This window comes from Aquarana catesbeiana, linkage group LG01 (assembly GCF_042186555.1).
Source record: "Aquarana catesbeiana isolate 2022-GZ linkage group LG01, ASM4218655v1, whole genome shotgun sequence".
In the NCBI taxonomy this organism is placed as follows: domain Eukaryota; kingdom Metazoa; phylum Chordata; class Amphibia; order Anura; family Ranidae; genus Aquarana; species Aquarana catesbeiana.
In genome coordinates this window covers 387912027-387935780 of record NC_133324.1, presented here as the reverse complement: position 1 = coordinate 387935780, position 23754 = coordinate 387912027, and the positions used below count along the sequence as shown (strand labels likewise).

Genomic DNA, 23754 nt, shown 5'->3' with positions numbered 1-23754 from the left:
AGCCTTTAATGTCTAAACCACTGGCAACAAAAGTGAGTACACCCCTAAGTAAAAATGTACAAATTGGTCCCAATTAGCCATTTCCCCTCCCCGTTGTCATGTGACTCATTAGTGTTACAAGGTCTCAGGTGTGAAAGGGGAGCAGGTGTGTTAAATTTGATGCTATCGCTCTCCCTCCCTCATACTGGTCACTGGAAGTTCAAAATGGCACCTCATGACAAAGAACTCTCTGAGGATCTGAAATAAAGAATTGTTGCTCCACATAAAGATGGCCTAGGCTATAAGAAGATTGCCAAGACCCTGAAAGTGAGCTGCAGCACAGTGGCCAAGACCATACAGCGGTTTAGCAGGACAGGTTCCACTCAGAACAGGCCTCGCCATGGTCGACCAAAGAAGTTGAGTGCATGTGCTTAGCATCATATGCCGAGGTTGTCTTTGGGAAATAGATGTATGAGTGCTGCCAGCATTGCTGCAGAGGTTGAAGGGGTGGGGGGTCAGCCTGTCAGAGCTCAGACCATACGCCACACACTGCATCAAATTGGTCTGCATGGCTGTCATCTCAGAAGGAAGCCTCCTCTAAAGATGATGCACAAGAAAGCCTGCAAACAGTTTGCTGAAGACAAGCAGACTAAGGACATGGATTACTGGAACCATGTCCTGTGGTCTGATAAAGCCTAGAAAAATGTATTTGGTTCAGATGGTGTCAAGTGTGTGTAGCGGCAACCAGGTGAGGAGTACAAAGACAAGTGTGTCTTGCCTACAGTCAAACATGGTAGTGGGAGTGTCATGGTCTGGGGCTGCCTGAGTGCTACCGGCACTGAGGAGCTACAGTTCATTGAGGGAACCATGAAAGCCAACATGTACTGTGACATACTGAAGCAGAGCATAATCCCCTCCCTTCGCAGACTGGGCCACAGGGCAATATTCCAACATGATAACGACCCCAAACACACCTCCAAGACAACCACTGCCTTGCTAAAGAAGATAAGGGTAAAGGTGATGGACTGGCCAACCATGTCTCCAGACCTAAACCCTATTGAGCATCTGTGGGGCATCTTCAAATGGAAGGTGGAGGAGAGCAAGGTGTCTAACATTCACCAGCTCCGTGATGTCGTCATGGAGGAGTGGAAGAGGACTCCAGTAGCAACCCGTGAAGCTCTGGTGAACTCCAAGTCCAAGAGGGTTAAGGCAGTGCTGGAAAATAATGGTGGCCACACAAAATATTGACACTTTGGGCTCAATTTGAACAGTTTCACTTAGGGGTGTGCATACTTTTGTTGCCAGAGGTTTAGACATTAATGGCTGTGTGTTGAGTTATTTTGAGGGGACAGCAAATTTACACTGTTATACAAGCTGTACACTCACTACTTTACATTGTTGCAAAGTGTCATTTCTTCAGCGTTGTCACATAAAAAGAAAAAAAAATAATAAACTATTTACAAAAATGTGAGGGGTGTACTCACTTTTGTGAGATACTGTAGATACATTTGACATTTTCTTATATATCTTATTTGCCAGAAAGGCTATTTTAAAAACGATGTATTTCTTTATGAAGAGTAGCCTAACTCTAGCTACACACATAGCTCTGTTCTGCATTAGTCTTCATTTAAACAACTACCTTTACTCTTGCAAACCTACATTATCCCATCTTCCATATATACTGGTCAGCTTTTTAGGTAAAGGAAAAGAGAAGCTGTGCAAAAAACAATTTTCTGCACCGGTTATAATTCTGTTGCCCCTAGCAGGCTTTTGCAGTAATATTGTCATTGCAGACCACGAAACAAGAAGTTGGGTTATCTTTTCCCTAAAACAGAATAATTGTTGTGGGGAAAAAACACCTAAAAAAAATGCTGTTCGACCATCAACAGTACAAAAACACTGACTTGCCTCCCTGTGTTTTTTGCTACAACTATCTCTATACCCTGTATCTGTAGTAAGGAGCTGTCACCCCTAGGAGGGGTGGGGATAGTATTAGGATTTTGTGTAAGCGAGAGGTCTTTTGGATCTTTGCAAACCAGAATTCCGGTGGTCCTAAATTTTGAGTGGAATTTGATCGACTTTTATGATTAATTTGTTGATTTTGATCCCATTAGGATCATCCGATACCCATCAAGTATATGGTTGGATATTCCACCTATAATATGGAAACATTGATGGGACATATACATATTTTTTTGTACGTCAATTGGTGTGTTATGTTCTTTTAATAGGAACATCTGCTATATCTTTTTCTTTCTTCTTTTTTCTTTATTCATTCTGTCTTTGGTTCTTTGTTTTTGTTTAGGCCCAATGTACATGGGACACTGAGGCAACCTCCTCTGAACGTTTTTTTTGACAGCTTGAAACCGTAGTTTAAAAACGCTCATTTAGCCGCGTTTGCATGCCGCGTTTAGTCGCGTTTAGCTGCGTTTTGCCGCGTTCGCGTCTGGGAGGGTTTATTTAAGATAACATCATAAGACCCTCCCAAAGCACAAAAAACAGTATGATTTAATTATTTTAGCCATTCTATGAGACCAGAATGAGTAGCAGCAGCTGAGAGAGCAGCAGTGTACTTGTATCTACCTCAATTTCGGTGCTTTTACTATGGATCCCATAATGAGCATATGTGAGGAAATTAAAAAAGCCAGATATTAAATTTCATGCAACTATGTTTGATCAAGTTGGGGGTCAAGCTCAATGGTGGGGTCATCTGGTTCAAATCTAACAACATATAGGTTAAAATCCAATTCTACTTTGGCTAACAGCAATGCTATTGGTGTATTGGATTGGGTCATGGGCTCATTAGGGGTATATAAATGGTCTACGAAGCATTGCAAGCAATTACAAGTTTTTAAATTTTTTTTTTAGTGGTTTTTAGCGGAAACTTCGGCGTCTGAATTCATTTTTTTGCCTTCAAAGAAAAGCCTCTAAACGCAACTGCCTAAAAAAGACATTAAACGAACCTGTGTACATGTACACATAAGATAACATTGGATGAGTTCAGGGGATGCTGAAAAAAGCATCCAACTGCCTCTGAACATCCGTTTACCAGCAGCAGTGTACATGAGGCCTTATAGGGATTGTTATATAAATGTATCTTTTTTTTTTTTTTTAAATACAATTTTATTTATATTTGAGAAGCCAATATTCCTTTTATATATCTGGAGTTATGTGTATGTCTTTTTGAATAAGGACAGAGGTTGAAAATTGCAAGTCCAATCACCTAATTGATTAATTGACTACATGTGATGTTTTGACATATATACGTATGGTGGTTGTATTTTGTAAGGTTCTGACAAAGCAAGCTAGTCGTGTGAAACGTGTCACCTGCTTCCTCTGCCTGTTTCCCTACACCATTGAGTGCTGTTGTTTTTGCTTGTCTCCCGAATAAACTGTAACTGCATCGTTTATGGGAGTGTGGCCAGCCTTCATTTTTACTGATAGTCTCCAAACGTTTTTGTGGAGAAAAGCCTTTACAACTGGTGAAGGTCACAGTTGTACCTACGCTCCTGGGCAATTTTCCGGAACTTCCAATTGCACGGATTGCAACAAGATCTTGTATCTAGCTCCACAAAAAGTATCTGATTACATTTAACAACTCTGTTTTCCCTACTTCCCTGGGCTGTTTTATAGAATTACAGAAGACAGCCACTTTTGTTGAAATCAAATGGATGATGTCACAGAAGAAAGCAATTGACACCTTCAACAGATAACTTAGGTAGCAAAAAAAAATGCAAGCCATTACTAGCTGGGTAGGAGAAGATGACAGTTATTGTTTGCCAACTCTGAGTCTTGCTCAGTACACCTATAACAGAAGACCAGGAAAACAAAGGTTTATTCTGCTCCCATTTTGGTTTTGGATGCACAGACCAAAGTTGAGTGAACACATTGCACTATTCAGCTGACAAATCTAGATCCAAACCCAAGGTCTCTGCTGTGTTAAGACACGTTAAGCACTTGAGCGTTAATTCATTTCAATGGCCAGAATAAATGATCATTCTGGCCAATAAAATGAATTCACTTCCAAGCTCCTGATACCTGTAAACATGCTCAAAAGCTTGTAAAAGCTTTAGACAATTTTACAAGTGTCAGGCTTTTTTTTTGCCAAAATGCTGCTGCCAGGAGGAAAGGCTTCTAGGAAAGTTTTCAAAATGTCCTGTGTGCATGGCCCTGAATGTGCTTCTAGCATTGTACAGCATGATATGTGAGTGGCTGTGTGCCACCCTTAACAGCCTTGACACATCAGGCCATGATCAATGCTGGTTATGTAGAAATGCATCCCTGTGGCATTACTGTTTTAAAACATTGCATTACATAGATGTACAGTTATCTGACAATGGACAGATGTACTGAAGTGACCCTTTTTACAACTGACATCTGGCCAAACCTGACAACTATTTTATTTATACATCCTAATAATTTAAAATCTAAATTTCGAATACTATTTTGAAGAACTGCCATCTTCTACCAAAGAATAATGCTAATTTAATAAAACCATGAGCATTTTCCAAATTGCAGCCTGCTCAAAGATCAGAAACTAGGTCTGCCCCACCAAAACTTGGAAACCTCAAATGTAAGATTTAAATGCAGTCTCCATCTTGTTCATAAAGTTTACAGACATATTTACATAAGAGTAAACATGTTATGCCTGCTTTCTTTTCCCTCAGAGCTATTTCCAGCTTTTAATGGGCTGAACAACCTTTCTTAATTCTGTAGCAATTGTAGCATGGCCAGGACAACCAAGCAGCCATCCTATCTGTGACACCATAATCCAGCACTTACTCAAAGAGTTTAATAAATACCGGGGAATAGATCACATTGTTTTGCTAGCAGCAGGTGGCCACTTACTTAGCTGACTGAAACTAGATACAGTCAACCTGTTCTTGCTTTGTTCTTCTTTTTCATAATTCCAGTTGCTGCAGTCTGCTGGTTCTGAGCTCATCTCGGTGCTTTGAGAACAGCCATCAACAGTAATGACCTATAAGGGAGACCAGGCTTAAATAAAGACCTCTTGCATATGATTAAAGAGAACATTTGATCTCTGATCAGGAACAGGTAGCAACATTTACATTACATGACAGTATCGCCTTCTCTGGTCAAAAAAGTGGAATAACCGACCACGCAGCAAATATTAAAAGATTCCGCAAAGGGCCTGTTAGATAAACTTGTAAAATGCTGCTGTATTAGGCTACTTAATCCATGTGCTTCAAGAAGGACTTCCTGTGATATTATTAGTAACTCTTGGCTATTAGGATGTTATATTAATATGCAAGTAGATGACTGCATCACCCACCAGTAGCTTTGAAGCCATGTGAGGCTCTCAGTGTTTTTTTATGTCTCTTACAACAGCTTGCATACCAAGACACATGAACATGCATCCAAAAGCTTTAGCAGTTTTCAGTGGGAAGATGCATTTATAAGTCTATGTGCAAGACAACTAGATAAGTAAGAACTTGTCCACAACTCACAACATGATTGGTGAATATTTTCTGGAATTGACATATTAAAGAGCAGTAAACATCACAAACACCTGTACAGGTGTACAATGTCAGTAGGGAAGACACCTATTGCATGCTAAAACATTTCAGGGCTAACACCATAAAGAACAATTACATTATCTCCCAATATCTTACAGGCACTTGAAGTTGAGTCTTCTTTGTCTTTTCTTTGGATGATCTTCTGAAGGTGTTACGAATTTTTTCTTTGGCCCACCCGAGCTGATAAAAATCTGAAGGCTTTGCAAACTCTGCAAACAAGATAGGCAATAAAAGGAAATAAATGACTGGACATCATAGATAGAGCTTGAAATGGTACTCTAGATTTGGAAGTATGGAGAAGGGTTGCAACTGCATTTTCCCTCAATTCATGAGGTGGTGGTGACACTTGTTAGTGGGATAGGAAGAGAAGGGATATCTCTGCAACAAAGACACGAACGGCTGAATAAAAAATTAATAGAAGTTCTAACACTTCCTCATGCTACTAGAAAAGTGTTTTTTTGTTCCCCCTGCTATCTATGCCTTTAATAAAGATACACTATATAACCAAAAGTATTGGGACACCTGCCTTTACACGCACATGAACTTTAATGGCATCCCAGTCTTAGTCCGTAGGGTTCAATATTGAGTTGGCCCACCCTTTGCAGCTATAACAGCTTCAACTCTTCTGGGAAGGCTGTCCACAAGGTTTAGGAGTGTGTCTATAGGAATGTTTGACCGTTCTTTCAGAAGTGCATTTGTGAGGTCAGGCACTGATGTGGACTAGAAGGCCTGGCTTGCAGTCTCTGCTTTAATTCATCCCAAAGGTGTTCTATCGGGTTGAGGTTAGGACTCTGTGCAGGCCAGTCAAGTTCCTTCACCCCAAACTCGCTCACCCCTGTCTTTATGGACCTTGCTTTGTTCACTGGTCCAAATCATTTGGAGGACTATTGTGGGGTTGTTTTTGAGGAGTTGGGCTTGGCCCCTTAGTTCCAGTGAAGGAAACTCTTAAGGCATCAGCATACCAAGACATTTGGGACAATTTCATGCTCCCAACTTTATGGGAACAGTTTGAGGATGGCTCATTCCTGTTCCAACATGACTGAGCACCAGTGCACAAACAAGGTCCATAAAGACATGGATGAGTGAGTTTGGGGTGGAGGAACTTGACTGGCCTTCAGAGAGTCCTGACTTCAAACCGATAGAACACCTTTGGGATGAATTGAGTGGAGACTGAGAGCCAGGCCTTCCCATACACATCAGTGCCTGACCTCACAAATGCGCTTCTTAAATAATTTGATTACAGTATTTATACTGTTTTAGCCCCTCAAACAGCTCGTTTGGGGTTGGGGCTGGATATCTGGTCTATTAAAACACATTCTCTGGTTACACACTGCTTAATAGCAGCTTGCCCATCTATTGCCCGTAATTGGAAAGCTAATAACCCACCCTTTCTCTACCATATGATCTATGTTCTTAATGATCATTGCTTAATGGAATATATGCTTGCCAAAGCCCATTTAACTACTTTTTAGCAGAGAATCTAGAGAATAAAATGGTGCATGTTGCAATATTTTATATCACACGGTATTTGTGCATCGGTGTTCTAAATGCAACTTTTTGGGAAAAGGGACACTTTCATGAATTTTTAAAAAACCAAACAGTAAAGTTTGCCCAATTTTTGTATAATGTGAAAGATGATGTTACGCCTAGTAAATAGATACCAAACATGTCATGCTTTATAATTGCACGCACTCGTGGAATGGCGACAAACTACGGTACCTAAAAATCTCCATAGGCGACGCTTTAAAAATTTTTTACGGTTACCAGGTTAGAGTTACAGAGGAGGTCTAGTGCTAGAATTATTGCTCTCACTCTGATGATCACGGTGATACCTCACATGTGTGATTTGAACACCGTTTATATATGCAGGCTCGACTTCCGTATGCGTTTTCTTTGCTGCGCGAGCTCGCGGGGATGGGGGGTGCTTTAAAAAAAAAATTCTTATTTATTTTATGTATTTTTATATTTATAAATTGTGTTTAAAAAAAGAAAAATTTTGATCACTTTTATTGCTGTCACAAGGAATGTATACATCCCTTGTGACAGTAGTAGGTGGTGACAGGTACTCTTTATGGAGGGATCGGGGGTCTAAAAGACCCCCGATCCCTCCTTTGCACTTCAAAGTATTCAGATCGTCGTTTTCCACAATTCTGAATACTGTATATTTTTTTAAAACCGGCGCCATTGGCAGCCGAGTAAACAGGAAGTGACGTCATGACGTTGCTTCCGTGTTTACTATTAGGAGGCTGGAACAAAGCTGCTTACGGCTTCGTTCCAGACTGTCACTAGCTGCTGGAGGCGGCGGATTGGTGATCGGGCCTCCCGATGGATTGGGAGGCCCGGTAAGAGCGGCAGGAGGGGGCCGGAGGGGGGGACGTCCCCTCCCGCTCCTCCGGTATAACAGCCGAGCGGCTTTTAGCCGCATCGGTTGTTACACCTGGAAAGCTGATCATCATCCCGGTATAACCCCTGAAAGCCGAGTACGCACATCTGCGTACGCTCGGCGGGAAGGGGTTAAACTGTATCTAGATTGAATGCATGTATACTGTATGATTATGGAACTGATGGTTGCTTACTATTGTTCTTTCTTTTTTTTGTATGGTTTTTATTGAAAAACATAAAAATAAAATTTCAGTGTAAAAAAAAATACATTTTTAGGGAAAACTTAGAGATGTTTTAGTCACTTTTTTGTAGGTTTCTATGAAGCATCAAAAAGGGATTTGTACCATGCACACCCAAGTGGCGGCACTTGCCAGGCTAAAGACCATGCCCTTTACGTAATACACCTATAGAGAACTATCATATGCAAAAAGATAATCAGCACTATGTCAGGAGTACTAGTGCTTCAGAATGTATGGATTTGCCACTCCTAGACCCAGCACATGAAAGAGGTTTTGGTAAGTGGACACATTTAAAAAAAATTTTAGACCCTACATTAAAAGACATCATCAAAAATAAAAGAAATGACCTGCCACTTGGAATTTGTTATACAAACTGTATGTTACCAGGTTATCTTGGTCATCTTACAGCTTCACTACTTAGTGAGTCACTAAAGCCAGAGTTGCAATCACTGAATGTCTTAACTACTAACTTACATACTTATTCTATATCAGTTACTCGCTTATTAGAGAAGCTGAAAGATGTGGATGACAACTGTAGGACATGCAATTTGTACAGAAAAAAACATGACTAAGGCTGCTACTATCATTTTCTCATGACAGGTTCTCTTTAAGGTCATAATATATAAATTAATTCCAAATTCTCTTTACAGAAATGTCTCCACAAAAAGGACAGCTTACCACAATAATATAGTATTGCTATACCATACTACACATAGGTGAAATAGCTGGATTTACATTAAGAAAATTACTATTACTGATGCAAGTAATGTAATTTACTAGCAAATGGTTCTGATGGGGTTCAGGTATTCTAATCACCTTTTATTATACTTGTCTTCCCATCTTTCTTCTCCTTGTGCTTTCTTAAACTCGACTTTGGGAAATTCCAGCTCAGGTGTAGAGGGCTGGTCCAGAATGATGTGCTCTGTACTGGGTTGTCAACAGCTTTATCAGAGTCACTGGAAGATACCTGTGTTTCAATGTGCAGACCTTTACGGTCAAAGTTGTTTACACACTGGCAGTCTTTAGAGTGATTGGGATGAATGCAAAGCTGTTGACTTTTTCCACCATTAAATACTCCAATTTCACCCTCCTCTGAAAATGCCCAATTCACAAACCCTCCTGTAGGTTCATCATTGGTACAGCCTGGAGAATGTTCAACTTCAACATTTGCAGATCCTTCATCTGAAGTGTTTTCATTTGCTGAATCTTCCTGTGACTCATTTATGTTCATCACAGAAAGTTTTAGGTCTTCCTGTATTGGCTGGTTACTGTCCAACTCTTTCTCCTCATGTTCATACACATACGGAATAACATTTGTAATGGAAGCAGCATCTCTGTTTTTTTCATCTTTGGAATCTGATTCAAGTTGGCATTTCTGTTCAATACATGAAAAGCTCAAAACAGGCTCATCAAAGCATGGAGACCCAACTGGACTTGAAGGAACAAGGAGAAAATTTCCATACCGAGGTGCTGACTTACTTTCTGATGATACTCCTGAAGTTACAGTGTCACTCTCTGTTTCAGGTTCTTCCATCTTACAGTCATGAAAATATGGGAGTGTTTGCTCAGTGGGAGAGTGACACTCTGAAGGCATTTGACTCCTTGCCAATGTCTTTAAAAGTGAAGGTGGCATACTATAATAATTATATTTTTTGGTATGTTGCGAATATGTAGCATTACTCCAACTATGTGGTATCTTCTTACAGGAGATAATCGTTTGGTCTTTCATAAAGGTCTCTTCCACTTGTAATGAGTCCACTGCTGAGATGACTTTTAATGTATCTACCGTTAAAGCAGAAAGGTCCTGTAAGTGCCCCAACTGACTGTCCAATGAAATCAAGGAGTCCTTGATATAGAAAACTTTTTCACCCATATCCTTAAGTTGCAAGAACATTTCTTCAGTCCTGCGACAAAAGGAAATATCATAGAACATCATTTACTGGCTTTGTGTTGGCATTATTGTATTATTAGTTATTGCAGATCATATCAGCAAGAAGATGGTTGTTGTGCACACAGATTCAAAATTAATTGACATGGCAGCTTACATGTGTACAGTTGCTGGTGCTGGTGTAAGAAAGAAAATGGGTGATTAGCCCTAAAAACTACTGAAGGGGAGCCTTTCCCACCTATTACAACACACTTATGCCCCGTACACACGATCGGACTTTCCGACAACAAAACCGTGGAATTTTGTCCGAAGGGTGTTGGCTCAAACTTGTCTTGCATACACATGATCACACAAACGTTTGCCAACAATTACGAATGTAGCGACGTACTAGACATACTACGTGGTTTTTCAGCTCTTTCGCGCCACCCTTTGGCCTCCTTCTAATCTAATTTTGTGTTAGTAGAAGTTTGGTGAGTGTTGATTCGCGCTTTTCTTTTCGCGTTTTCCATTTATCGCTTTTCAGTTCGTTTCTGAACGGCCGTTCGTCAACCAGACATGTTGCGGAATCGGAGGAGATAATGTGTTATTGATTATTGGCCTTGGAGTTATTGCTTTGACATTATTTTTTTGGCTGAATAATGATTTGATTTGGTATATTTTCTATATTTTTGGATGCATAGAATGCACTTTTGCACATGCAAAAAGCATGTCTAATTTTATTTGTTTTCTTTTTTTTAATGCACAATAAAAAATTGTGTAGTATAATACTTGGCTATGTGTTTTAATTCAAATGACAGTTTGAGAGTAGGCAGTTACATTTTAAAAAATACAATATAAAATTAACAAGGGACACCAACATAGTTGTATCTTTGTTCTTAAAAACTACGGGATAATGGAATTGTGGTAACTTGCATAGATAAAAAAAAAACATAATTATATTAATCTTGATATCACTAGAAAAAAAAGCCTTTGAAAATTAGTTTGCAATAACTCCATCAGTATCACCAGCAAAGCAGCTCTATTATTATCCCATTAAAGAAGAAGAGAATTGTGCGCTGCATTTGGAGATTTCATAATTTGCCACGTCACGAATGTTAATTCTCCATTACAAACGCTAGTTTACAAGACCGACCGCTTCTGCTTCCGAGCATGCGTGTTTGTACTTTGGACTTTTGTCCGACGGACTTGTGTACACATGATCAGAAAGTCCGACAACAGACATTTGTTGGCGGAAAATTTGAGAGCATGCTAGCCAACATTTGCTGGCGGAAAGTCCGACAACAAATGTTCGATGGAGAATACACACGGTCAGACTTACCGACAACAAGCACACATCCAACATTTCCCATCGGAAAATCCAATCGTGTGTACGGGGCATTAGACTCAGTTATATGCAGAATTGAGGCCCCTGGAGAGGAAGTAGTAGTAAGTACCCTAGAAGGTACGTTCACACGTTTATGTTTCATTGTATATTGGGACACCATACATTCTTTTTGTAACATCTATATAACCCCTCTCTTTTCAACCAGTACATATGGTTTCCCCTGTCTACCTCTTACTTTTAAACCTCCCTTCCCACCATTTCTCTAACTTCTCCCTTTTAACCTACCCCTTCCCCTCCCTTGTCTCTCTAGGGTGCTAGGGAGATTTACTCTCTCTTTCCTTGTTCTGGGGACCATTGTCATCAGGACTGAAGGCAGTGGTGTATCATCCATGTGTGCAGGGTGTTTACTGCACACGGGCCTCTGAGGGGGGGGGGGGGGGGTCATTGTGACCTAACCCACCCTGCATCCATGAATGATATGTTCTGGGATGATGGGTGTAGCGGTGGGGGCCCATCTTTTCATGCAGAGGGCGTCGCATTGAGGGGGGCACCACCGCTGATAGGAGAAGTGACAGCTGTATCACTGCTCCTGTGGCCAGGCCAACACCTCTGGAGAAGGAATGCTGGGGATGCCTGTGCAGTAACTGCTCAGACAAGTAAAGAAAAAGTGTCAGCAAAGTAAGACTTCCTCTGTTGGGGCTCTGCAATATATGATGTCATCAGTCAGAGCCTGGCAGAGGAGTGAGCAGAGGAAGTTTTCTTTTGCTTTTGAGAGATCATCTGAGCTATCACTGCACTGGCATCCAGATGGATCAAGCAGTCAGGTAAGGAGCACCAGTGCCTCCTCCCCCACTGACTGGCAATGCCCCCCAATCTGCCCCCACTAAACATCAAGACTCCCATCTCTGCTTACTGAGCACTAGGACCCCCCATCTCCACCCACTAAGCCCCGGGAGCCTCATCTCTCCCCACTAAGCACCAGGACCCCCCATCTCCCCCCACTAAACACCAGTACCTTCATCCCCCCTCCACTAAGCACCAGTACCTTCATCTCTCCCCACTAAGCACCAGGACCCCCCATCTCCCCCCACTAAGCACCAGTACCTTCATCCCCCCACTAAGCACCAGTACCTTCATCTCCCCCCACTAAGCACCAGGACCCCCCATCTACCCCCACTAAGCATCAGAACCCCCCCATCTCCGCTGACTGAGCACCAGTGCTCCCTTTTGTCCCCCTTGAAGACAAAGCTGCATTCTTTTAGGCAGGTATGCAGGGTCGGGGACGAGGCTGGGGGCCCCATCATGTAGGCTGTAGGTGGCCCCATGATTTATAACAGTGGCCCTGCTGTAACTGCCAGGCACCCACTGCACCAATCACCCTTGACTGCCCCACTGTGTCCTCCTCCGCCCCTCTGTGTCTTCCTCCTGTCCTTCTCTACTGACACTCCACTGCCCTACTGACTCCATTCACTGGCCCCCAAAAAGCATTTTTTTTAAATGAAAATACAAAATAAAATAATAATAAAGAACTACTGACACCGTCCACTGCCCTACTGACACCACCCTGCACATACTACCCACCGCTATGCACTCTGCACTCCTCTCCTGCACATACTACCCACTGCCATACATTCCACAACCCTCTCATTGCACATACTACCCACCGCCATACACTCTGCACTCCTCTCCTGCACATACTACCCACTGCCATACATTCTACAGCCCTCTCCTATACGTACCATCTACCACCATACACTCTGCAATCCTCTCCTGCACATCCCACCCACCACTATACACTCCACACCCCTCTCCCTGCCCATATTACCCACCACCATACACTTTGCACTCTTCTCCCTGCACATACTACCCACCGCTGCACAATCCACACTCCTCTCCTGCACATACTACCCACCTCCATACACTCTGCACTCCTCTCCTGCACATACTACTGACCTCCATACACTCTGCACTCCTCTCCTGCACATACTACCCACCGCTGTACACCCCATACTCCTCTCCTGCACGTACTACCCACCGCTGTATACTCCACACTGAACATTCTCTATTTAACATTACTGCATTCTGCACTATGTAAGTCATCTCAGACTCTATTTAACCACACCCAATGTTGAGCACAGTTTAAACCACGCCCACTTTTCACTGCGGCACGCTGCGTGCACCGCATTTCTTCATTTGCAAGTGCCTGGGGCCCACTCTTGATTTTGCACACGGGCCCACTCATGTCATGATATGCCCCTGACTGAAGGTAAGGGAAAATTTTAACATTTTTGAGTTGTTACCAGAAAAAGAATAGAGGTTAAATCTTCCAACAGGAATACTTGCTTTTAATGACAACTGTCTAAGAGGGGATTTTTCTAAAAAGAAACAAATAACCACACACCACAAAACTCCATTGACAGGCCTTCTCCTAACCCATTAGGGCTTAGCTTCAGAGGTGGCTACGAATTAGTAGTAACGGATGAAATGCATTGGAGAGGTCAGTCTCTAGGTGGGGACTAGTCACTACATTTATAGAATATATTTGATAGAATAAAACTAAACATATGGTGATGCCTTTGGTGTGCGTCTGAAAAAAAAAAACGTTTTGACAATTACTTATTGCAAAAAGTAATCTATAAAAATAGGGATAGAACAATAATGTGCAGCCCACAGACAGGTGCCTGCCAAATGGACAGACAGCTTGTGAGGGCTCTGAAGGCATTATAAACCAAAGATGACAAAGACCACATTAGTAGTTTTAGATTCAGTCTTAGATAGAGCTATTCTGTAGAAGTGTTTTTAGGTCTTCCTCACCTTTCAGTCGTAACACGAATCCTTTCACTGTCACTCGAATGCAAACTTTCATTTTTCTCATGAAAATATGTCTCCACACATTTCTCCTCAAAGTCATGGAGCTTTCTCAAGTCATCATCACTCAAGTAAAGTTCTGTCAAAGCATAGAGGGCAAGTAATTACTCAAGAAAGAAATACAGATCACTGAAAGAGAACATTATATATTATGTGATGTGTGTTTGTGAGCTGATAATGCTGATCCATGTTTCTGTGCACTCCTCCATACATAAAGACAATAGGAACTAGAATCAGTAATCCTTTCTGTTATTGTTTAGTTGCTAATCGAAAGGGCAGACAGCAAAAGAGATATAGGGGGTTATTTACTAAAGGCAAATCCACTTTGCACTACAAGTGCACTTGGAAGTGCAGTCGCTGTAGATCCGAGGGGGACATGCATACCTCCCAACATTTTGAGATGGGAATGAGGGACACCTACTAGCAAACGTATGTAGGCATAGGACACGCCCCCTGCCACACCTCCTTAAAGGAGAATTTACCAACAAAAAAGGTTAATTAAATCCACAAGTGCTTTTTTTTACCACTACTATTCCTTTATATTGGCTCTTAAAATTTACAAATGCAACGATTTAGAATTTGGATTAAACGTTTAGCACTGGGAAACACTTTTTGAAAGCTAAAAAGTGCATTTTATGTACAACTATATAGACCAGACAAAAATGAGGGACAAATGAGGAGGAATGAGGGACAGAGGGACATTGCTCCAAATCAGGGACAGTCCCACGAAATCAGGAACAGTTGGGAGCTATGGACATGCAAGGAAAAAAAATGAATTTTTGCTTGCACATGATTGGATGATAAAATCAGCAGAGCTTCCCCTCATTTCAGAGCTTCCCCTCAGATCTACAGCGATCTACAGTGATCTACAGCGACTGCACTTACAAGTGCACTTTCGCACTTTTAGTGCACTTGTAGTGCAGAATTGGATTTGCCTTTAGCAAATCAACCCCATAGTTTTAACATTACCACCAGGCAAAGATGGTAAAGATTAAAACAAAAATGTAAATGAAGCAATGGTAAGCACAAAGTATTAAGCTGTCCATAAATGTCAGAATGTACAATGCATTTATATAAAGCAGTGCTTTCCAAACTGCAGTCTGGGGGGCCATATGTGGCCCTTTGCTCGCTTGCTCCCCACTGACACCAATGATTGGACATTGGGGTTGATTTACTAAAGGCATATAGACTGCAAGAGCAGTTGCTCCAGAGCTTAGTAAATGAGGCAAGGCTTCACTTTGCAAAGAGTACCCAATCACGTACAAGGAACATAAAAAAAAAAAAAAGCATTTTTGCTTGCACATGATTGGATGATGGAAGTCAGAAGAGTTTCTGCTCATTTACTCTGGCTCAACTGCACTTTGCAAAGTGTGCAGTCTTTTTTCCCATTAGTAAATAAACCCCTTTGCTACAGACACCAAGACATTTTCTTTCCTACTGGCCATAGTCCTTCCCCTCTAAAGAATGATAAACTGACCCTTTGTTTAGAAAGTTTGGAAACCCCTGATGTAAAGCACTGCGTAAATGATCAGGGCAATACAAATACCTGTAATAATAAATAACAAATAAATAATATGTATAATTTGGTCCAGCAACAACTACTCAGTGCAGAAGCCTACCTTTGTGGATACAAACTATCTAGACTGTTTGAGCATTTAGTTTTAGTAAAGAGATTGCCAATTTGGATTATATTATGTATGGCTAGCTTTAGGAGCAATGCTTTACATCTATAATAAATGGTTAAGGGGTGATAAATTCCAACAGCCTTAGGTGGAGCATTAATACGTTAAAAAAAAAAGATGTAAATGTTTAAATTAACATCTTTGAAACTCCTATACCAAACCAGACAATATGACAAAGTAATCCCCATAAACTGACAAAACCCTGGCTTTTTTTGTCTAGGGACCAGGCTTTATAATAAATCGTCAAACACCAAGCTAGCACAGGCAGCAGTTTGAAAGTTGACCACATGGTGGCACCAGAGTTCTATCTCATGCACAAAGAAACCCCATAAAAAGGGCATTTTAGTATGTAAGATTCTGTTTGATAGTTTAACAACAGTGTGAGTCCCAGTGGTATATTAACAGTGATTCTCTGAACGTCCACATTGTACAATAATGTCAGCAAGGAGCTGGATTTAATTAGGCAGTTTAAAAGGATGAAAACAAAGCTGAACTGTGAGCTGCAAGTGTGTTAATCACAGGGAAAATACTGTTTTAATACAGCTCACTACAGACAAATCAAGTTATAAAGCCCCATAATATAGAGCCTGTGATTAAACACAGCAGGCCAATGGTTGACTCTCCATTTTACGCTGGCCATTTAACCTATAACCTGTTATCCATCAGACCAGTATGGTCATTTGAGTTAATAGAGCTGCAATAAAAGAAAGTGCATAGCTGAGGATAAAAAGATTTAGCAGCAAACATCACAGGAAATGCCTGAAAACAGTAAACAGAAATTCAGCAGTGGAATTACAATAGTGCTAAAGGTTATATAAAACATTTGTAAGATAAATGGTGAGGATCGCTCCTATTTATGACATTGACTTGTTTTCCTGCATGTAACAATGGCATAGTACCACTCCTTTTGCTCCTTTTATACAAATCACATAATTCGTTTTTTACTTTCAGATTAATGGCATGTTCCAGTTTAGGTGGAATTATTTTCTCTACATAAGTTTTTATGGTAGAGCTTTGCATACTGAACCTCTTGGACTTAACTGAGACCAGAAGCAACAACTGCATTGCCACCTGCTGATAAAATCTGATACTGCAGCATAGTTTTCAATTAACATGTTTCCCCGAAAATAAGTCCGGTCCTATATTAATTTTGGCAACAAAAGACCCAGTAGGGCTTATTTTGGGGGTAGGACTTGTCACGTGCTGTCTGCTCTCCCCCTCTCCCTCCCTACCTGTCAGGAATCCTCAGTGGCCAGTGGAACTGAGTTAAAAGTGCTTGTAAAGTCCTAAAATACACTGTATTACAGTATTATATCATGTAAACTGTGCATGTTTCTGTAATCTATTTGTGATAAATACCTTCTTAAAGCTCTTCCATGACCCGCCTGATCGGTATTCCCCGATCCGAGCACTGCAGAGGGAGGGGGACCCGCGATCCCCTGCTGACAGATGGCAGAAGAGGAGAACAGCAGGGGATTAGCTGAGCGCTGCTCGGCACTTCCGTGGCCCGCCTGATTGGTCTTCCCCGCTCTGAGCACTGCAGGGGGGGGGCAAGATTCCCCGCTGTCAGCTGGCAGAAAAGGAGAAGAGAAGAGCAGCGAGGGATCAGCTGAGCGCTGCTCAGCGCTTCCATTACCCGCCTGATTGGTCTTCCCCGCTCCAAGCACTGCAGAGGGAGGGGGGCCCTAGATCCCCCGCTGACAGCTGGCAGAAGAGGAGAAGAGGAGAGCAGTGAGGGATGAGCTGAGCGCCACCCGGTGCTTCCATTGCCGCCTGATCAATCTTCCCCGCTCCGAGCACTGCAGAGGGGGGGATCCCCTACTGACAGCTGGGAGGAGAGCAGCGGGGGATCAGCTGATCGGTGCTCGGAGCTTCCATGACCCGCCTGATCAGTCTTCCCCGATCCAAGCACTGCAGGGGGAGCCGAGATCCCCTGCTGACAGCTGGCAGAAGAGGAGAGCAGCGGGGGTCAGTTGAGCGCCGCTCGTCACTTCTGTGACCTGTCTGATCAGTCTTCCCCGCTCCGAGCACTGCAGAGAGGGGAGACCCCCCACTGAAAGCTAGAAGGAGAGCAGCGGGAGATCAGCTGAGCGCTGTTCGGGGCCTCCTAGACCCAAATGATCGATCTTTCCCGCTACAAGCACTGCAGAGGGAGAGTTGAGATCCCTCGCTGACATCTGGCAAAAGAGGAGAGCTGCGGGGATCAGCTGAGCACCACCCGGTGCTTCCATTGCCCACCTGATTGGTCTTTGCCGCTCCGAGCACTTCAGAGGGAGGGGGGCCCGAGATCCCCCGCTGACAGCTGGCAGATGAGGAGAAGAGGAGAGCAGGGGGGATCAGCTGAGCGCTGCTCGGCGCTTCCATTGCGCACCTGATCGGTCTTCCCTGCTCCGAGCACTGCAGAGGGGGGGTCATGATCCCCAGCTGACAGCTGGCAGAAGAGGAGAGCAGCGAGGGATCAGCTGAGCGTTGCTCGGAGCTTCCATTGCTCGCCTGATCAGTCTTTCCCACTCTAAGCACTTCAGGAGGGTGGCGAGATCCCCCGCTGACAGCTGGCAGAAGAGGAGAGCAGCGGGGGATCAGCTGAGCGCCGCCAAGTGCTTCCACTTGGAACGGTGTTCCCTGCTCTGAGCACTGCAGAGGGAGGGGGGCCCGAGATCCCCCGCTGACAGCTGCAGGATGAGGAGAAGAGGAGAGCAGCAGGGGTCAGTTGAGCACCGCTCGACACTTCTGTGATCCACCTGATCAGTCTTCCCCGCTCCAAGCACTACAGAGGGGGGGAGATCCCCCGCTGACAGCTGGGAGGAGAGGAGAAGAGAGAGCAGCGGGGGATCAGCTGAGCGCTGCTCGGAGCTTTCATGACCTGCCTGATCGGTCTTCCCCACTCCAAGCACTGCAGAGGGGGGAAATCCCCAGCAGCGGGAAATCAGCTAAGCACCACTCTGCGCTTCCATTGCCTGCCTGATTGGTCTTCCCCGCTCCGAGCACTGCAGAGGGAGGGGAGCCCGAGATCCCCCGCTGATAGCTGGCAGATGAGGAGAAGAGGAGAGCAGCGGGGATCAGCTGAGCACGCTCGGCACTTCCGTTGCCTGCCTAATCGGTTTTCCCCGCTCCAAACACTTCAGGGGGGGGGCGAGATCCCCAGCTGACAGCTGACAGAAGAGGAGAGCAGTGGGGGATCAGCTGAGCGCCGCTCGGAGCTTCCATTGCTCGCCTGATCAGCCTTTCCCGCTCTGAGCACTTCAGGAGGATGGCGAGATCCCTGCTGACAGCTGGCAGAAGAGGAGAGCAGCAGGGGATCAGCTGAGCGCCGCCCGGTGCTTCCATTGCCCGCCTGATCGGTCTTCTCTGCTCCGAGCACTGCAGAGGGAGGTGGGCCCGAGATCCCCCGCTAACAGCTGCCAGATGAGGAGAAGAGGAGAGCAGCAGGGGTCAGTTGAGCACCGCTTGGCACTTCCGTGACCGGCCTGATCAGTCTTCCCCTCTCCAAGCACTGCAGGGGGGGGAGATCCCCCGCTGACAGCTGGGAAGAGAGGAGAAGAGGAGAGCAGCGGGAGATCAGCTGAGCGCCGCTCAGAGCTTCCATGACCCGCCTGATCGGTCTTCCCCGCTCCAAGCACTGCAGAGGAGGGCCGTGATCCCCCCCCAACCGCTGGCAGAGGAAGAAAGCAGTGGGGATCAGTTGAGCGCCGCTCGGCACTTCCGTGACCCACCAGATCCGTCTTTCCCACTCCCAGTACTGCAGAGGGAGGGGCTGATATCCCCAGCTGGCAGAAGAGGAGAGCAGCAGGAGATCAGCTGAGCGCCGCTCTGCGCTTCCATTGCCCGCCTGATTGGTCTTCCCCGCTCCGAGCACTGCAAAGTGGGGGGCCAAGATCCCCCCGCTGCCAGCTGGCAGAAAAGGAGAGCAGCGGGGATCAGCTGAGCGCCGTTTGGAGCTTCCATGACATGCCTGATTGGTTTTTACCACTCCGAGCACTGCAGAGGGAGGGGCCGATATCCCCCGCTGGCAGAAGAGGACAGCAGCGGGGGGTCAGCTGAGCGCCGCTCGGCACTTCCGTAACCCGCCTGATCGGTATTCCCCGCTCCGAGCACTGCAGAGGGGGGGAGATCCCCCACCTGACAGCTGAGAGAAGAGCAGTGGGGGATCAGCAGAGCGCCGCTCGGAGCTTCCGCAATCTGCCTGATCAGTCTTCCACCACTCTGAGCACTGCAGAGGGGGGGCCGAGATCCCCCACTGACAGCTGGCAGAAGAGGAGGATAGCAGCAGGGGATTAGCTGAGCACCGTGTGCCGCTTTAACAAACAAACATACACAGTTTACATTATATAAAACAGTGCATTTTAGGATTTTACAACCCTATTAAACTAGGGCTTATTTTTGGGGTAGGGCTTATATTGCAGCCCTGCCGAAAATCACAGTAGGGCTTATTTTCAGGGTAGGTCTTATTTTTGGGGAAACGCTGTAGATACATTTTATCTGAATGGTTCACTTTTTCTCCATCAGATTGCAAAATATTCCCATTTTCAACTATAAATAGATTACATTTATTTGTACCTTTAGTCTTGCAGTGGCTCCTGAATAAACAATATTTAGTATGTGTGCTTATTGCATTAACCTTTCCTCTTTTCAAACTCCTAACACTTGGTGTATTATTAGGCATGGTCCTTCTTTCCCCTCAAACTCAAAGGGCTCAGTTGTGTAAATACGAGTAGGGAATATATTGATCAAGCCCACCCACTTATCCATGCTCCATTGTCCTGGTCACATGCATTTGGTCTATGCAAAGGGGGCCAACTGATTTTCTCTGCCCAATATGTCTCCTGTGCATAATGGTATATACACTGTTATGCCCCGTACACACGGTCGGACATTGATCGGACATTCCGACAACAAAATCCTAGGATTTTTTCTGACGGATGTTGGCTCAAACTTGTCTTGCATACACACGGTCACACAAAGTTGTCGGAAAATCCTAACGTGGTGACGTAAAACACGTACGTCGGGATTATAAACGGGGCAGTAGCCAATAGCTTTTATCTCTTTATTTATTCTGAGCATGCGTTGCACTTTGTGCGTCGGATTTGTGTACACACGATCGGAAATACCGACAACGGATTTTGTTGTCGGAAAATTTTATAGCCTGCTCTCAAACTTTGTGTGTCGGAAAATCCGATGGAAAATGCGTGATGGAGCCTACACATGGTTGGAATTTCGAACAACAAGGTCCTATCACACATTTTCCATCGGAAAATCCGACCGTGTGTACGGGGCATTAGATCCTTCCTCTAGGCTGGGAGGGAAAGAAGGACTATTTTACCTTTTCTGTATTTGTACATATTATTTGAAAATTGTAAAAATGTAATCATATCCACAAAAGAGATGCTTACTCAGTCCAAAGTCTCCTTCATCCTGGTCATTCTCACTGTGAGAGCGACGACGGCAAAGATAGTCAGTAAGTAAATATATATGGCTCAGTGAGATCAGTGGAGGAGGTAACCATGGCTTCTCATGATATGCCATGATATATCGGTAGCGGTTATATTTCCACAGCTTGTGAGAGATGGATTTCATATCCAGATACACATTACTAAAGGAAAATAAAATAACATAACAGATAAAAAATAACAGATACAAGTATTCATCTTGTTTTTTTTCAATTTTAAAAAAGGGATTACAAATACTTAAAGAAAACAAGTAGACCTCTCACTGTGAAACTGCTAATGAGCCAAGCCTGTTAGTCAGGGGAGAGGGGAGAAGAGCCCTTTACCTTTACAACCACTTGAACATGCAGATAAATTACATATATGGGAGTTGTTTTGTTTGCCATAAGTTTTGTATTTCTGTCATCCAGTGCTGAAATTTACATAGCTTTGGCACAAAGCACATACTTATACGGTAGGGCATGGGTCCTCATTTTTCTCTGCAGCAGCCCAGCAACACTTATTGCTTATCCATGCCCTCATCCTTTGACTGGATAGTGAAAGGAGAAGCAGTGGACTGATGAGATCATCTCTGTGTCACTGTGCTCTCTCTTCCTGCCAGCATACTCCCTGCACTGCAGTACAACTGATTGGATCCTTGTGCTGCTCAGCACCCTCAACCCCGCTGTTGTACAGGCAACTCATAACAGGTAAGTTTAGGTACTGACATTGCCCACATTAAAAACATGTTTCATGATGTAAGTATACTGTATAACTGCATTAACCAGTTTGCCAACCGCAATACATTCATATACGTTGCGGTTTGCAAGAGGTTTACCAGGATTATGGCTGTAGATATCAGCCATAACCCTGGCATCGTTTTTTACGCTTTCAAGAGAAAGGCAGCGGCTGGCTTTCTCTTGAAAGCGGTCTGAGTGGCTCATGAGCCGCTGGAACGCTTTTTTTTTTTTAAAGCAAAAGATCAATTTTCTTTTTTTTTTATCTTTTGCTTTTAGAGTTAAAGAAGCTATTTTGGGTCTTTTTGACCCCAGATCCCTTCATAAAGAAAACCTGTCATCCTTATTTCTATTACAAAATAGAAATAAAAGTGATTAAAAAAAAAATGAAAAGGAGAGTGTTTGTCTTGTCTTGTGGGAATGTTGAGATACCACCAGAGATAGTTAAGGGCGCTACATGCTTATTTATAAGCTTTATCTGAACTGTAGACGCTACAAATATAAAAATTCATTTTTGCTTATAATAATTTTATAATCTTATAATAAAGCAACACGAAATATCTGCTTGCACAGAGTTAGAAAATAAGAAAGCTATCCCTGCAGTATATGAGCTAAATGAAGAAAACACATTAATTTCCAAGATATGAGCCTAATTTATTCAGTACTCACTCTGTACCTACTTGAAAAGGGAAATTAGCAGATTGACCATAATGATGTACTGAACAAAAAGGTAGACAGCTTGAAGGAAGGGCGTAAGAAATGAGCCAGGTGGACAGTCTGGATCTTCTTCACAAGCTTAAAAGAAACAAAATAAAAAAGGTTATTTAGACCAGCATAACCATTATGACCATCACATCTAAGCAAAACCAACATATTGTAATTCAACTCCATTATAAAAATACTATGTATGGAACTCAGAATATGTGAGTAATTCACTAAATTTTCCAATTTTAGACTTCAGTTAGGACCATTATACTCAGTGGCTCCAGTAGCACCCATAAGCAGCTTGTGTAAATCCTATAGGCTAATAATATATGTGTGATCAGAAGTTAGGCTTACTGTAAATTGAAATTTATAAGCAGCCCTCAATAAGCTAGCCTTTCCCAACTAAAATCTCTGAAATGTGAAATGTGAAATGATCTATGCCTCTATAGCCCTCTAGGTCTTTGAAGTGCACCTGTGCCCGGACTTAACAGTAACACCTGACAAATCTTAAACTTTCTGGAGACAATAGGCAAGGTTATAAAGAACACAATGCCACCTCACTTTGTCCAAAATTCATACAAAAGGTTAGAATTAAATCCCCTGTTATGCTTGTTTTGCTGCACCTGACTAAGCCTGACTATGCTCAACATACAGTATTAGTTCAGGTTCAGTATTAGTGGGGTCTGTTTTTTGCTCCACTAATCTGAGTCCTCGTAGCGAAGCCTGGGTAGCTGCATGCCTCCATAATCCATGAGTAATTCTGACCAAGTCATTCCCTTCAGACATATACTTAAAGCGGGGTTCCACCCAAATTTTGAACATTATCTCTATGCATTCTCTTCCTTGCCTAGATGCTGACATGCTGTGTAAAAAATTTAAATCGCCGTAATTACCTTTTTTTTTCTAATCTTCTTAGCACTTCCTGGTTTTCCTCCCATGGGAGTAGGCGTGTTTCTAGCCTCTCCCAGACCTCCCACAGTCCCCTGGGAG

General features: G+C 43.4%; 1 protein-coding gene across 1 annotated transcript in view; it reads right to left on the bottom strand.

Moving 5' to 3' along the window:
* TRPM6 (transient receptor potential cation channel subfamily M member 6) overlaps positions 1-23754 on the bottom strand; it is a 318859-nt gene that overhangs the window by 158141 nt on the left and 136964 nt on the right. Inside the window, exons 23-28 of the mRNA XM_073634261.1 lie at positions 22740-22854; positions 21290-21489; positions 14164-14296; positions 8954-10041; positions 5613-5725; positions 4828-4957 (exon numbers count right to left, since the gene is read on the bottom strand). Coding sequence (XP_073490362.1) covers positions 4828-4957; positions 5613-5725; positions 8954-10041; positions 14164-14296; positions 21290-21489; positions 22740-22854 — 1779 coding nt within the window. The remainder of the gene's footprint in view (positions 1-4827; positions 4958-5612; positions 5726-8953; positions 10042-14163; positions 14297-21289; positions 21490-22739; positions 22855-23754) is intronic.